The sequence below is a fragment of the Xenopus tropicalis genome, chromosome 3, assembly GCF_000004195.4.
Source record: "Xenopus tropicalis strain Nigerian chromosome 3, UCB_Xtro_10.0, whole genome shotgun sequence".
Classification (NCBI taxonomy): domain Eukaryota; kingdom Metazoa; phylum Chordata; class Amphibia; order Anura; family Pipidae; genus Xenopus; species Xenopus tropicalis.
The window spans coordinates 85,484,634-85,498,977 of record NC_030679.2 but is presented as its reverse complement, the minus strand read 5'-3'; the positions used below and the strand labels follow the sequence as shown (position 1 = coordinate 85,498,977).

Genomic DNA, 14,344 nt, shown 5'->3' with positions numbered 1-14,344 from the left:
CTTGTATTAGCAAGCCAATGGAATATTATTGGCATTGTACCGAATTTCAAGCAACAGTAAATAATGTTCTCCTGGAACTAGTACTTTGGCATTGCACTTCAATAATGCTGTTGTGTATTGTATGGATTCCACTATTTACCACAGCCATGTAAATTCAGCCAACATCAGTTATTTTCCAGAGATAAATAACTTTATTTAGATTTCAGGGCCAGAGAATGGCAAGTGGTAACAACTATTTCAGAATGTGCCCACTGGTTATGCTGTGTAGTAGGGTATAGCCTGCAAAAGACTTTTCCAAATATCCTTCCTCATAAATTCTTCACACTCTATGATATTAGTATAAAAACTTCACAAATTATATAGTTACATTCTCAGTGACCAAAATAGGGATGAATTCTAATTGGCTTACAACAAGATAATCAAGCATCAATCAGGTAATTTCATTAAGATGTTCTTTCATCATAAACAGTTATACAACCAGTTTCCTTTCTAATGCTATATACCCTCTCTAGATGGCTTTTCAGGGTATCTTTGTGTTAGATCACCCACCTAATAGAATATCAGTTAAGGGGTAACAAAAACTAAAATAGCCTCACAAAGGGTCCTTTAAAGCATCCCAGAACTAAATAATTAAGTTAACATTTGACTGATGAGGACACTAACTACTGTTACAAGAAATATATTCAATACAGACTTTAATTACTATATATGCATAGTAATTTGACGCATGCCAAATTTTTTCACTGCAAATTTTCACTGAAGTTTCACTGATGGCGAATAGTGGACATTCGCTGTGAATCCATGCCTGGCGAAAAAATTCACTCATCATGAGTCAAGATTTCAACAAATAAACATTTTATTGCTGTGCTCTACACCTGTGCATTTCTTTGTGACTATATTTAATTCTTCAGTGCACCACTACTGTTATTTTGGAACCGAGGTTGATGCACATAGTCTAAAGCAGGTCATATGCTGAATACCTTTAACTTTGAGTGCATTTATTGTGTAGATTCAAAACACATCTATTGAGTTCAATCTTTCATGTCTATATAAAATCTGCCTAACTGCTGCAAGAGGAAGGCAACAAAACTCATCTGAAGCCTCTCCAATTTGCATCAGAGGGGGAAAAAGTTCCTTCCTGACTCCAAGATGGCAATCAAAACAGTCCCTGGATGAAATTTATACTAAAAGCTATTTTCAGTTACCCTGTATTTTCTCTCTTCATAAAAAGCCACCCAACCCTTCTTGAAGCTATCCAAGTTATCTATATTTATGTATAGTTATCATATCTCCTCTTAAGTGCCTCTTGTTCAGTATAAACAACCCCAACTTGCCCAGTCTTTTCTTATAACTGGGATTTTCTATACACTTTTGATACATTTATCAACATCCTGGATGGAATTAATTAGGCTGCAGATTTTTCTGTAATCTGCAACCACTGATACATTACTTACAATACCTTCCCCCAAGTCATTTATGAACAAGTTAAATAAAGTTGGACCCAACACAAAAACCCTGTGGGACCCCAATGAGAACCTTACTCCAAGTAAAGTACCATTAACAACCACCCTCTGTACCCGATCCTGTAGCCAGTTTCCTATCCATGTGCAAAAGACTTCACTAAGAGCAACAGACCTTAGTTTACAAAGCCGTCGTTTGTGGGGCACGGTATCAAATGCTTTGGCAAAATCCAAATAGATCACATCTATTGCAACCCCACTGTCCAGCTTCTTACTAACCTTATCATAAAAAGCAATCAGATTTATCTGACATGACCAATTCTTAAACCAATCAAAATAAATCGAAAAAACTTTAGACCTAAAATTCTCTCTCTAACAAAAACAGAAAGAAGCCAAAGTAGCAGCAGCATTGTAGCATAATTTTAGTAAATGGAAACTGTTTGTTAATCACTTTGTATTAAACATAACATTTTACTGTCTCCTTTTTTAGGAATGCCCTCAACTTCTCCAGACAGAAAAGATCCTTATACCTGTGGATGTGGTCAAACCCATCACCCTAAAAGCAAAGAATCTGCCACAGCCACAGTCTGGTCAGAAGGGCTATGAGTGTGTCCTAAATATTCAAGGAAATGAGCAGAGGGTCCCTGCTCTTCGATTCAATAGTTCCAGTGTCCAGTGTCAGAATACATCAGTAAGTATGCTATTTCTTAAAAATAAATATATAATATAAACATCTATTATATCCCCATAGAAACAAATTTCTGTTTGATCTGTCATCTGGCCTCATATGTGACCCCTGAGTATGCACTTTGTATTTTTTTTTTTTTTGTAGTAACACAACATAACACGTTAACAGAAGGATACCTGCTTTTTTGTGTACATTTTTAGAAACAGAAGGGCTCATTTATGACCACAACCACAATTTTGCAACTGGAAATAACACAATCCCCACTCTGACAAACTTTGCATAAAATTGTATCTTGCATTTGTCAAAACACAAAACTACAGTTTTATTTGCTTTGTTGCACCAGATGCAAATTTAGAAAATGCAATGTTGTGATCACTCACAATGGCACTAGAATTATGGGGGTCAATTGCTTATGAAAATGTACTTTTCACACTGTGTTCATAAAAAACCTTAGTGTTTGAGGCTTGTGCAGTGTGTTGGATTGTCCAAGAAATTTCTAAATAAAATATTTCTTCACTAAGCTTTTATTGATGGCGACACTATGAATAAAGTTATGTTTTAAGCATGCATATAAACATTTTTGAACACTTTATTTAATCTGTGCAGATGGTTTTTGGGTGCTGAAGCTGACTAAAGGGCTTTATGCAGCCCCAAGAGTAATTGTTGGGTGTCACGGGTTTTAGGAATATTGCGTAGTCTTAATATTTGCTTTGAATTTATAAAAGCAACATTTTATCATTCAGGACTTTTCATTTTTCTTTATGATATTTTATTTTTTTCAAGTTAAGCCTTACGTTTGCAATCAGTTATATAGCTGCTTTTATAATAAACACAATGCTTGGATTTCTGACATGAGCAATCCCTCTGTGATGGCTGATGTCTTATGAGCCCACATTCATTATCGTGTTAAGAATTGTAAATGATTGTTGTGTTGCAAACAATATAAAACACGATTTCTTCAGAAATACAGTATTTATCTGCTCACACAGGTTAATGAGATTTGTCACAAGAATACCCAAGATTCTAGACACAGTTTGAGATAAAGCAAAAATCAATCATTATTTTTTGGTCTTTGTAGGCTTTATACTGTATTTATGTAATGGCAGCTTTCTGTGATATTAAAAGTGGGAAATTATCAGAAAAAGTAATACATTTCTAAAATATAGAAATGTATAGAGACTTGATGTTATATGTGGCACATAATCATGTACGTCTCTAGAAATGTATTCAAGATTGGAATTATGTAAAGTATAAATGTGTGATGATAGTATGCCTTTAAGAAACTGTTGGTTACAATCAGTAGAAGACTAGAGCAGATGATGGCAGCTTAAGTAAGGGAACATTTGAATGCACGACTCTGCACCAAATATGGAAAAATAAATCAGGGTTTCTGCTTAAGTATGCTGTCTGTTGAAACTGATGTACTTTATTTATTATTCTTTGATTCCCTATATGAATATAAGAATAGTATAATAAGAGTCATGGTATTCTTCTTTTATTATGTAAAAAGGAAAAGTTGCACGGAATAAAATTTTTGGTCATCCTTTTTTCTCCAGTATACCAAATGTTTCTTCTTCCCATAAATGGCTTTTATCAGTCTGCCTTAATACCAAGTATTTACTTGTATTGATAGTTAATGTATATGCTTGAGTATTCTAGTTTCAACATTTAGTTACATTGCATGTAAGGGTAATGTCCCACGGGGAATGTCCCCGAAAAGCCTTTCCACCAGCATAGACCGAAGATTCCCTGTATTGCTGGTGGAAAGGCTTCTCGAAAAGATTAGTCACCCCCAGTAGCAGAGATTTATTGTGGGCGACTAATCACCCTGATGGACATTACTCTAAAGCAGTGCTGTCCAACTTCTGTTGTACCGAGGGCCGGAATTTTTCCGACCTACGTGGTGGAGGGCCGATAATGGAAGCCAGTTTTGACCACTCCCCTTTTTGAAACCGCACCCACTTGAAACCACACCCATGTTATCACATGACCATACCCATATTAATGGTTGTAGTACAGCAAAAACCTGCCATACTCTGCCTGCCCTACCCTGCCTGTGTGTGCCATACTCTGCTTCCCTACCCTGCCTGTGTGTGCCATGCTCTGCCTTCCCTACCCTGCCTGTGTGTGCTATACTCTGCCTTCCCTACCCTGCCTGTGTGTGCCATACTCTGCCTTCCCTACCCTGCCTGTGTGCCATACTTGGCTGGTTTGTGCCATACTTGGCCTGTGTGTGCCATACTCTGCCTGCCCTACCCTGCCTGTGTGTGCCATACTCTGCCTTCCCTACCCTGCCTGCGTGTGCCATACTTTCACTGTGTTTGCCATTCTTGGCTGGTTTGTGCCATACTCTGCCTGTGTGTGCCATACTCTGCCTTCCCTACCCTGCCTGTGTGTGCCATACTCTGCTTGCCCTATGATGCCTGTGTGTATGGCACACACAGGCAGCCTACAGTGACACAATGCTGGCACTGCTCCTACAGTCTGCACAATAACTATATATTAAAAAACTTTTTAATTGCAGTACCACCTCAGTATATGTTCTTTTTGTAGTGTGCAGGGATTATTTGTGGGTTTCTACTGCTCCTGAGGTGTGAACAGGGGAACAATATGGGTGATTACAGCCTGAGCCTGAGGTGTGAACACTGCAGGGGGGAACAATGCAGAGATTAAAAGGTGTGAACAACACATGGAATTACATATTTAAACAATACAGCCTGATTACAGCCTGAATCTGAGGTGAGAACCATGCAGGGGGGGCAGTTACTGATACAATTTAAAGCTTACACAAGAGTAAGCCATCAAAGCAGCCAGACAGGTGGGGGGCCACACAGAGGGGGGTCGCGGGCCGCCAGTTGGACAGCACTGCTCTAAAGCATATGTATATTAATTAGCTTATCCACTTTTAGATAAAACCAAGTTAGTACAATCTTTTCTTCAGCAAATATGGTTAAAAGGAAATCCAAAATAGGAATGTTTGGGGTTACATTACATTTTATTGGATGGCACAGATTTCATATCTGTTACTACCCCTTAAATTTATGATTTGGAAAATTAAATACAAATTAAATACTTAACATGATGTAGCCTCCAGGAAAAGGTGAGGAACAGCACGGCATGTCTGTCCTTTTCTCAGGTCATAAAAGGAAGTGGGAAGCTTTGCTTTATGGGCAGAATGATTTGTTTGCAGAGGTTACTGAAGATTCCAAGTGTTCAGTAATTAAAAGTTTATGATCTAACAGTTCACTGCACCTGAGAATCACAGGTCAGATAATTTCTTCTACTCCATCCTGCCAGGCTAGAAATAGCATAAAGTATGTATGCAAAGCTTTGACTGCAGAGGAGTAAATAAAAAATGTAATTTTTATTTCTGTGAGTATGTTAGGTTTACACAGAATGTGGATTTGTATTGTAGGTTTCAAGTACTGAGTTGTATAGTGGAACTGGGGTCATTTTCAATTATTAGGCTTGAAAGGAATCCTCTACCCAAAAACTATTTGTTACAAAGTGAAAGATAATGTAACACTTAGCAACTTTCCAGTATGAATTAAATAAACTTCATCGGTGGTTTCAAATTTATTTGAAATTGTAATTGCTTTTAAAATCAATATGTGGTTGACATAAAGGAGAACTGAATTCTGTTATATTTTTAAGGGTAAGACCATGGAACAGAAAGGGATAAACACATTTTGTTTTTAATAGAAATTAAATTTACAAATACCTTTGAAACTATTGAATGTAAATGTTTTTAATGTAATTATGTTTATCCACATTGTGTCTTTCTCTGTGTAAGTTACTGTTTGCAAACCAAATATATGCAGTAAATCTTATAATGTTCTAAAAACAGCAACATTTTAATGACTGAGTAAGTCTGATGTTGGCCACACAGAATTAGCCCAAAACAGTCCATGAATTGGCTATAATAAGACAGTTACCCAATTACAGATCATTGGTGGATGACCTAATTACAGATTACAGTGGAATTGATTTTCATGCTATGCTGTTGCATCTGGTAAGGAAATATAAATATGGCATCTTATATTTACAGTACGGACATTGATGTAAGCCAATATGACAGTAGTAATAAGCCCTCCCAGACCGATGTTCTATACCCCTTAAATGAAAACATTTTTAGAAACTGGTTAGTGTTTTGTAGATGGAATTATCTTATGAGTTTAGTAAAACTGCTATGTGTTGCTAATGGCAGATCAGAGGGACAGGTAAGACAGACAAATAAAAAGTTTACACGTTATATTAAGGTACCTTTAAATGAAAGCCTGGTGCTGCAAATTTAGTTTTTGCTTATAATCTACCAATCTTTTGTTGACCTTTATTTAATTTTCTATACTGATTTCAAATGTCAGTTGAAGGCTATTTTCTCTGCTGTGTAATCATTTCTCCTTTGTCCTACACATAGGGAAAGCAATAAAACTGAATAAGAGATAAATGTGTAATTAGACATGTCTCACTTTAAGCAAGGTGTAGGACACTATTCGATAAGGTGGTGTCAATGTGTTCTATATCATTTTTAAGGGCTCTGGCACACGGGGGAGATTAGTCGCCCGCGACAAAACTCCCTGTTCGTGGGCGACTAATCTCCCCGAGTTGCCTACCCCTGCCATCCCGCCGGCGAACATGTAAGTCGCCGGCGGAATGGCAGACGCGGCGGCGCGATTTCGCTCAAATCGCCGAAAAAGACTTGCAAGTCTTTTTCGCCGATTTCCTGAAATGGCAGGGGTAGGCAACTCGGGGAGATTAGTCGCCCGCGAACAGGGAGTTTTGTCGTGGGCGACTAATCTCCCCCGTGTGCCAGAGCCCTAAAAGAAAGTATAAAAGCTTTATTTCTGTTAATGTTGTAGTTTATCTGAAAGACAGCTTTAATTTACTTGAAAAAACAATTTAGGTTACTTTAACACTTGGCATTTTCTCCTACTGCCTATTGCAGGGTGGTTAGGACAGGGCTCTGTGGTGGCCTGCCTCTGCTGGCACTCCCTAACTTGCATATCAGAATGACATAAAAGTCAGGGGACAGATAGGCGGTGGATGTGGGGACATTTATGTGTTTTCCCCTGACTGCTCGTCATGAATACAGTCTGCTGAATGCAGACAGCACCATATTCATGGGGCACAACATAAAAATTGTAAGGCTAAGCTAGATTGGCATGATCCTTTGGGTGCTTGCCAGTTTTATCGATATTGGTTATCTACCAGCCTATACTGAAGGCTCAGGGCAAGACACCTTGTCCCTCCAATAAAGTAGAGAGTTTTGTCTAGAGCTAACCATATATTATAAAATTCACTCATTTTGATGTTGGCAATATCGCTGATTACAAGCCTATGCAAGTAATAGGAAAAAATAGAAAGATTCCCACACCACACCAAATACCCTGGTAAAGGGTGTTTTATAGTAGAGGAGCAGTGGCTGGGGCAAAAGGTTTATTTTTCTGTAGTGTGCTTAAAAAAATTGCCATTTAACATTTCTTTCTTCTACAACAAGGCATTGTAATAGTTATGACATTCATTTTACACCAGTTTTTACACTTTTATTTGGTGTAAATCATTTTACATGCCTACATAAATACGATATAGTGCATTACCATACGTTCATTAACAATCAGATCCTCTTTTCTGGCCCTGGACATAGAAGCAATTACTAAACACAGATTTGTGGTACAGTCAGATTTGTGGTACCACTTTAATAATACAGAAATATAATACAAATATTTAGGTAAATATTATTATAATGCTAATAATAATATTAAGTGAATGTAAAGCCTGCTTATCAACAGGATGTATTTTCCATTCAGGGAGGCTACTTTGACCTGCATATGTAACATATTCAGCATATGAAGTGTTATATTGTACACCAATAAGAAATGAACAGACCAGTAAAAATTATACTGAATGATGGAAATAGTATAATCAGGATCTAGGTACTTTTCATGGATGATGGCTGCTATCTGACTAAAATTCATGGAAAGCATCAGCGTACCGTAGAATTCTTTTAAGGTTGTGTGCACTTACTGAACATTTGTGTACAGAGCAGTAGAAGGATCCAAGCATGCAGTGAATTAAGTGTCCTAACTTGTGCTCAGGGTGAATGAGCACAGAGCTTAGAGGGAACATCCGTAAGCATTAATTACTTTGTCATTCTGACTAGTAGCTCAACAGCTTTAAGACCTGTGTAAGTCTGGCTAACCCATTAGTTCACAGACATAAAATAATGCATTCCATCTTTCTTGTATAATTTTTAGGTTGACCAAACTCTGTTTCTTTACTTTTCTCCTCAGTACTCATATGAAGGTATGGAGATTGACAGCCTCCCAGTAGAGCTAACAGTGGTCTGGAATGGGGATTTTAGCATTGACAATCCAGCTCTGAACAAAGGTAATCTAAATGTCCAGTCCTGGGTTTACAAATGGCAGCTATTGTAGCAACCTGGCAAAAATAAAGACATTATTTTTAAGAGTAACTTAAAGGGGTCAAGAGCAAATAGTTGCTAATACATTATACAGCTCTAAAATAAAAGGAATGAACCTTTTAAAATGTGTTTGTGCTTCTCCTTTTAAACTTCCACAAAAACCTTGGTACCAGCAATCCATTACAGTTTTGTTAGCTGCACTCAGCACTTTGCATTGTGGAATGTCAACCAATGCCCATCTTGAGAGATACCAGCCATCAGTTTGGCACACCTGACAGAGACCTGAAATGGATCTTATATCTATAACTGTGTAAAGGCAGAGGTGTGATTTACCACCAATATCCACTAGGACTGGGTGTGTTCTTATTCCCCAGATGCACTATTTGTACTGCAGAAACAAACAAGGAGATTTTGTAAGTGAGGGTTGGTTCCAATAAATGGGTCATAATTTTAAAGATATTATCAAATTAAAATCAGGCACAATATTTTGTTTATCATGAGCTACAAATTGAGAGTGTCTTCAAAAGTAGAACTAAACCAAAAAATGTATAGACAGAAATGGTACACATTGGAACAACACCTATCACAACTGCAGATATTATTCAAGAAATTAGAGCTAATGGTATTTATTAAGCTACGTACTTCCTGTTATGCTGCCAGAAGGCATACTTTATATCATTATAATACACATATGCACTTGTGTATTATAATTGATAATGTCCCCCTAATGAATATGAAAATTAGAAATCACCCCAAAGTTTCATGACTTGTATTAAAGCAGTCTTCAGCCTTGTGCCTTTGGTCATGGCACTCTTCAGTGACATATAATTTCCTTATATTTTACAATAGGGGGTGCATTATTCACTATATTTTATAGGATTTTCCAAGTCTTTTTATGGATGCTAAAGCTATGCAATCACCTAAAATCTATACATGCCTACATAAAATAAAATGACATGGAAATACCTCTTGTTCACAAAGCCATGTGCTTTACAAATACAGCCCTATATGTTGTTTTAGAAATGTTCAGAAGTTGTAATATTTCAAGTTATATAAATGGATAAATATTGAGTGCTGTTTACAGCAGTATCCTTATTTAATCATATACATTATAATCACAATTGAATCTTTTTTTTCCCCACAGTTCATCTGTACAAATGTGGAGCCAAACGGCCAAGTTGTGGCCTGTGCTTGAAGGCAGATGCAGACTTTCAGTGTGGTTGGTGCGCTGCAGAAAGCAAATGTACTCTCAAACAGCACTGCTTGCCTTTAGAAAGCCAATGGTTGGAGCTTTCAGGGACACATGGAAAGTGTGCAAATCCAAGAATAACACAAGTATGTGTAGAATAGTTCTCATTCTAGATTGTGTTTGTCTTTTCATACTGTGCCTCAAAAGAAGAAGGCATGGAAGCATTTTAGAATACTGATTCTTTAGGCAACAATTTCCATAGTTTACTTAATCATGTAACAGCAGTTGGCTGTTATTATTCAATGATGTAATATTACAAGCTATCTATAGTTCAATATACCTAAAAGAGAATCTCCATGTGTTAACATAGACACACAGGTACACAGACACACACAAGCATACCTCCTATGGGTTAATTTATAGAAAGTAATAAAGCCAGCTTTCAACACTAGCTGGGGTTCTATTTGCAGAGTGTAAAAGAGAAGCAATTGCTGATTTGACAAAAGTACATTCTACAGGGCTAATTTGCAAATATTACATTGATCTTATTGACATTACAAAATGCCACCACAATTATACATACAAATATTATGTGTATATATATATATATATATATATATATATATATATATACACACACACACACACGTGCCGTACGTTGAGGTCTGTGCCCATTACTATCTAAATCCATTTCCACTTTTGCTTATGTTATCTTTCTTATACTTTATTGTGTTAATTTATGTATTTTATTGTTTCAATCTATGTAATTTTCACCTTTACTGTACGTTTTGGTTGCCTAGCAACAACATTGGCGCCCTTTTGGGCTTATAAGCGTTTGTACTGCACTGTGGTGTTGGTGTCTCTGACGAAAGTTCCTATCAGGAACTGAAACGTTGGACCGAATAAAACCTCATATTTATTTCTTTCACTTTACGATCCCTGTGTGAAAATGTCTGCGAGTGCCATCACTTTCTGTTTATATATATATATATATATATATATATATATATATATATATATATATATATATATATATATATAATTTTTATAAAATATATAATAGGTGGATATTAAATAAAAAGTGTAAAGTAAGTGAACATCAAAGGGCCATGTGATTTGACTAATACCCACAATAGGGTATTAGTCCTACTTCCATTGATCCATAGATTTGAAGAAAACATCAGTGTTTAGTTTATGTATATGAATATACCCATACAGGAATGGAACCTGTTTTTCAGGGACCTTAAGTCTACTAAAACAAAATCATTTAAATATTAAATAAACCCAATAGGATTGTTTTTCCCCCAAATAAGAATTCATTATATTTTAGTTGGGATCAAGTACAAGGTAATGTTTTATTATTACAGAAAGGAAATACTTTTTCCATTAGAATTATTTCCTTACAATAAATGGGGCTACAATATGGTGCTGCCCATTACTGTATTAACTGTAACAAAAAAAGTGGGGGTGGTGTGAGGGTGTTACTTTATTTGTATGAATTTTGTGGTCACAGCCTCATTGCACCCCCACCTAATGGTTTTAAATTTACTGGTGAGCACAAATTTTCAGCTTTCAACTTTCACTTTTTTATTTGTGTAGTGCTCTGAAGCACATGGGTACTTCTTATTTGTTTTCCGAAAGAATGAAAAAACTGTATTAAATCTTATGTAAAAAAGGGCAATATGAAGTATTTACTGTTAGCTATATTGGCTCACTCTGAAATTAGAAGACTATAAAATTACAGCGATTCAAAATGTGTTGTAAGGGGGAATAGCAGAGAAGCAACATGATGCTGCTGTTAGCAGCAGTTGTACATTTTGACAGGTTGTTATGATATAATGAATTTATTTCCTACACAAGTTTCTCTGCTGCAGTTTCAATAGGACATGTCTGTTTGGATTTTTTCACTTATTCTGTATTTCAAATGTTCTCTATGTCTAGATTTTCCATCCACGCTACAGTAATAATAACTGTAATTTACATGTGCATGCCAGGGACAGTAGGCCCTGAACTGTATCCTATTCCAGTGAATCATTGCATGTGTTTTGTCATAATGATTTGGAAGGACAACAACCTCAAATCAGAGAACAATGGCAAAGATAAGATAATAATGATAAGCAATTTTAAGCTTCACGTAGATCTCATATACCAATGCTACAGACACAAATGCTCACAATTGGGTCTACACATAGGGCATTTGATTTGTGTCTTATATAGAAACACGCCAGCTTACAAAATTATCACATTGGCTTAATGTGTATCTTTTACAGATGTGTATTAGAAATTCACAGAATGCATTATAAAACCCCAACACTTGCTTTGTGTATAACACTTGCTTACAATTTATAGGGGAATAATGTACTCCATATAAAGGCAAGAGGCCAAATCCTTTTATACATGTTATTAAACGCTGAGGTGGCTTATAATAAACTCATATTTAACATCAGCAGGTACATTATTTTTATAATAAGTTTCATGTCATGTGACAGAAATACATCACTAAGCACCTACTATAATTGATTACGTCACTACTTCCATTTGTAAGTATACCATTTGCAGGATGTTCATGACTTGTGTATAATATATGTAAATAAGTCCAATTTAATTGCGTATTTTTTTTCAGATTACACCTGTGACAGGCCCACGGGAGGGAGGAACAAAAGTAACTATCCGGGGAGAAAATCTGGGTTTGGAATTTTGGGAAATTGAAAATGATGTCAAGGTAGCAGAAGTGAAATGTACTCCTTTGATTGAGGAGTATATTCCGGCCGAACAGTAAGTTGGTGCTTCCTGTCATCCATCCTTATTGTAGTCTGTGCTGTGCACATTACAACTAAGCAACAGTACTATTTATTTCTATTATTATATTATTTCTATTATTTATTTCTATTTATTATTTCTATTTATTATTTCTATTTATTATTTTTATATATATATATATATATATATATACATATATATATATATATATATATATATAATATATTTATTATGGATATCAATAGAAATTTTTTTAGGTGGAATTGGCTATGAATGTTATAAGCAATATCATTACTAGGTGTATTATAATAAAATATAAAAATATGTATAATATAATATATCATCTGTAATTTATAGACGTAAATGTTTAATGTTGCACCTTATGGAAACTGATGTATTTTTGTTTTAAATGACTACAGAATAGTATGTGAAATAGGGGATGCCAAGCCCAGTCAGCATGCTGGATTTGTGGATGTTTGTGTGGGAATCTGCAGACCTCGCTATATGGCAAAATCCTCCCTACTCTACTACTTTGTGGTAAGTATGTGCTTAAGTATGTGCTTACTTGTGTCTGTAAGGTAACAGTTTTTTGAAAGATCTACTGCTGCTTTTACCAATAGTTTGTTTTTCTTTACGCCTGGTGGTATTTGTTAGAACTATATTTATGTGAACCGTAGTGTACCCAAGAATTTCACAGGGGGTACATTATCTAGAGCAGTGCCATACTGTAGCCCCTTTAATGTGGGCTAAGAGGAATAGGTGAAATTCTAATACAATAGTTCCATAAAGAATTGTGTGGTTTGCAGCCAGTTTAACATTTTCCTGGTATCAAAATTTCCCGACAAGTAATGAGGAACCATATTTGCTCTGCTGCCTTTTACAGCCTAATAAACAACTCTTTAAATACTTTAAATGTCTGGGAGCACCACCAAAGTGAAATCTTTTATGTTATGTTATAGTTCAGTGCATCCATTGTTGCTGCAGCTTAATCCAGAAGTGTTTCTAAGTGTTTATTATCAGTAGATTGCAGGGGGATGCCTGTGGGAAAAGCATATGAGATCAGAACAAGGATATAATGAGGTTGTAATGATGGAACGGTTAAAGTGAAGTGCTACTGAAAATTGACTGCATTGCACACTTTCTTTAATTATTTCATCTGAAAAGGGCACATTAAGAAAAAGAGTTTATCTCAGAGAATGTATTTTTCCTCTCTTCATGGTAACATATAATAGGACTTGATCTAAGTAATTTGTTTCCTCTTCAGTAGCTCAAAGCAAAAGATGGATTTCCACCAAATCTGCATCAGCAAGCTTGTACTGAGTACAGTGTTCTCTTATGACCTTAGACTGAAATTATTACTTGGTAGAGCTAGTTTTATTTATGATAGATAAATAAATGTATACATTCCTATAGTAATGACAAAGACACCTTAACATCAAGTGAAAAGTTGATTTATAGGATAAAGTGAAAGATTTAAAATATTATAATTATAATTATTATTTGTTATAATTAACTTTTAAAAATATAAGTATCATTCAGGATAATACATTCAAAAGGGATATTGCCTTCACTGACAAAACATATAGGTTTGAAGGCAGATTTATAAACACAACTGAGATATTTTTAGGGAATTTAATAACATGACAATTAAAAGTATTTAGTTAAAAACCCCCGAGTCACCCATAGACTTGTGAAACTTTTTCCATCACTGTGAAACCATTTTATGCCTTTTCATATAAATCAAATGGATAGAATGGTATTGGCTTGATCAAAGCTGGTGACTGTTTTTTGGTTAAAAAATAATAAAATATGAAGAGACCTGAGCC

The 14,344-nt window shown here is 35.7% G+C and overlaps 1 protein-coding gene across 1 annotated transcript in view; it reads left to right on the top strand.

Annotated features, from left to right (window-relative positions):
* plxna4 (plexin A4) overlaps positions 1-14,344 on the top strand; it is a 423,718-nt gene that overhangs the window by 345,870 nt on the left and 63,504 nt on the right. The window contains exons 10-14 of the mRNA XM_002931848.5: positions 1,951-2,151; positions 8,439-8,535; positions 9,714-9,904; positions 12,382-12,533; positions 12,938-13,055. Of these exons, the coding sequence (XP_002931894.3) occupies positions 1,951-2,151; positions 8,439-8,535; positions 9,714-9,904; positions 12,382-12,533; positions 12,938-13,055 (759 nt within the window). The remainder of the gene's footprint in view (positions 1-1,950; positions 2,152-8,438; positions 8,536-9,713; positions 9,905-12,381; positions 12,534-12,937; positions 13,056-14,344) is intronic.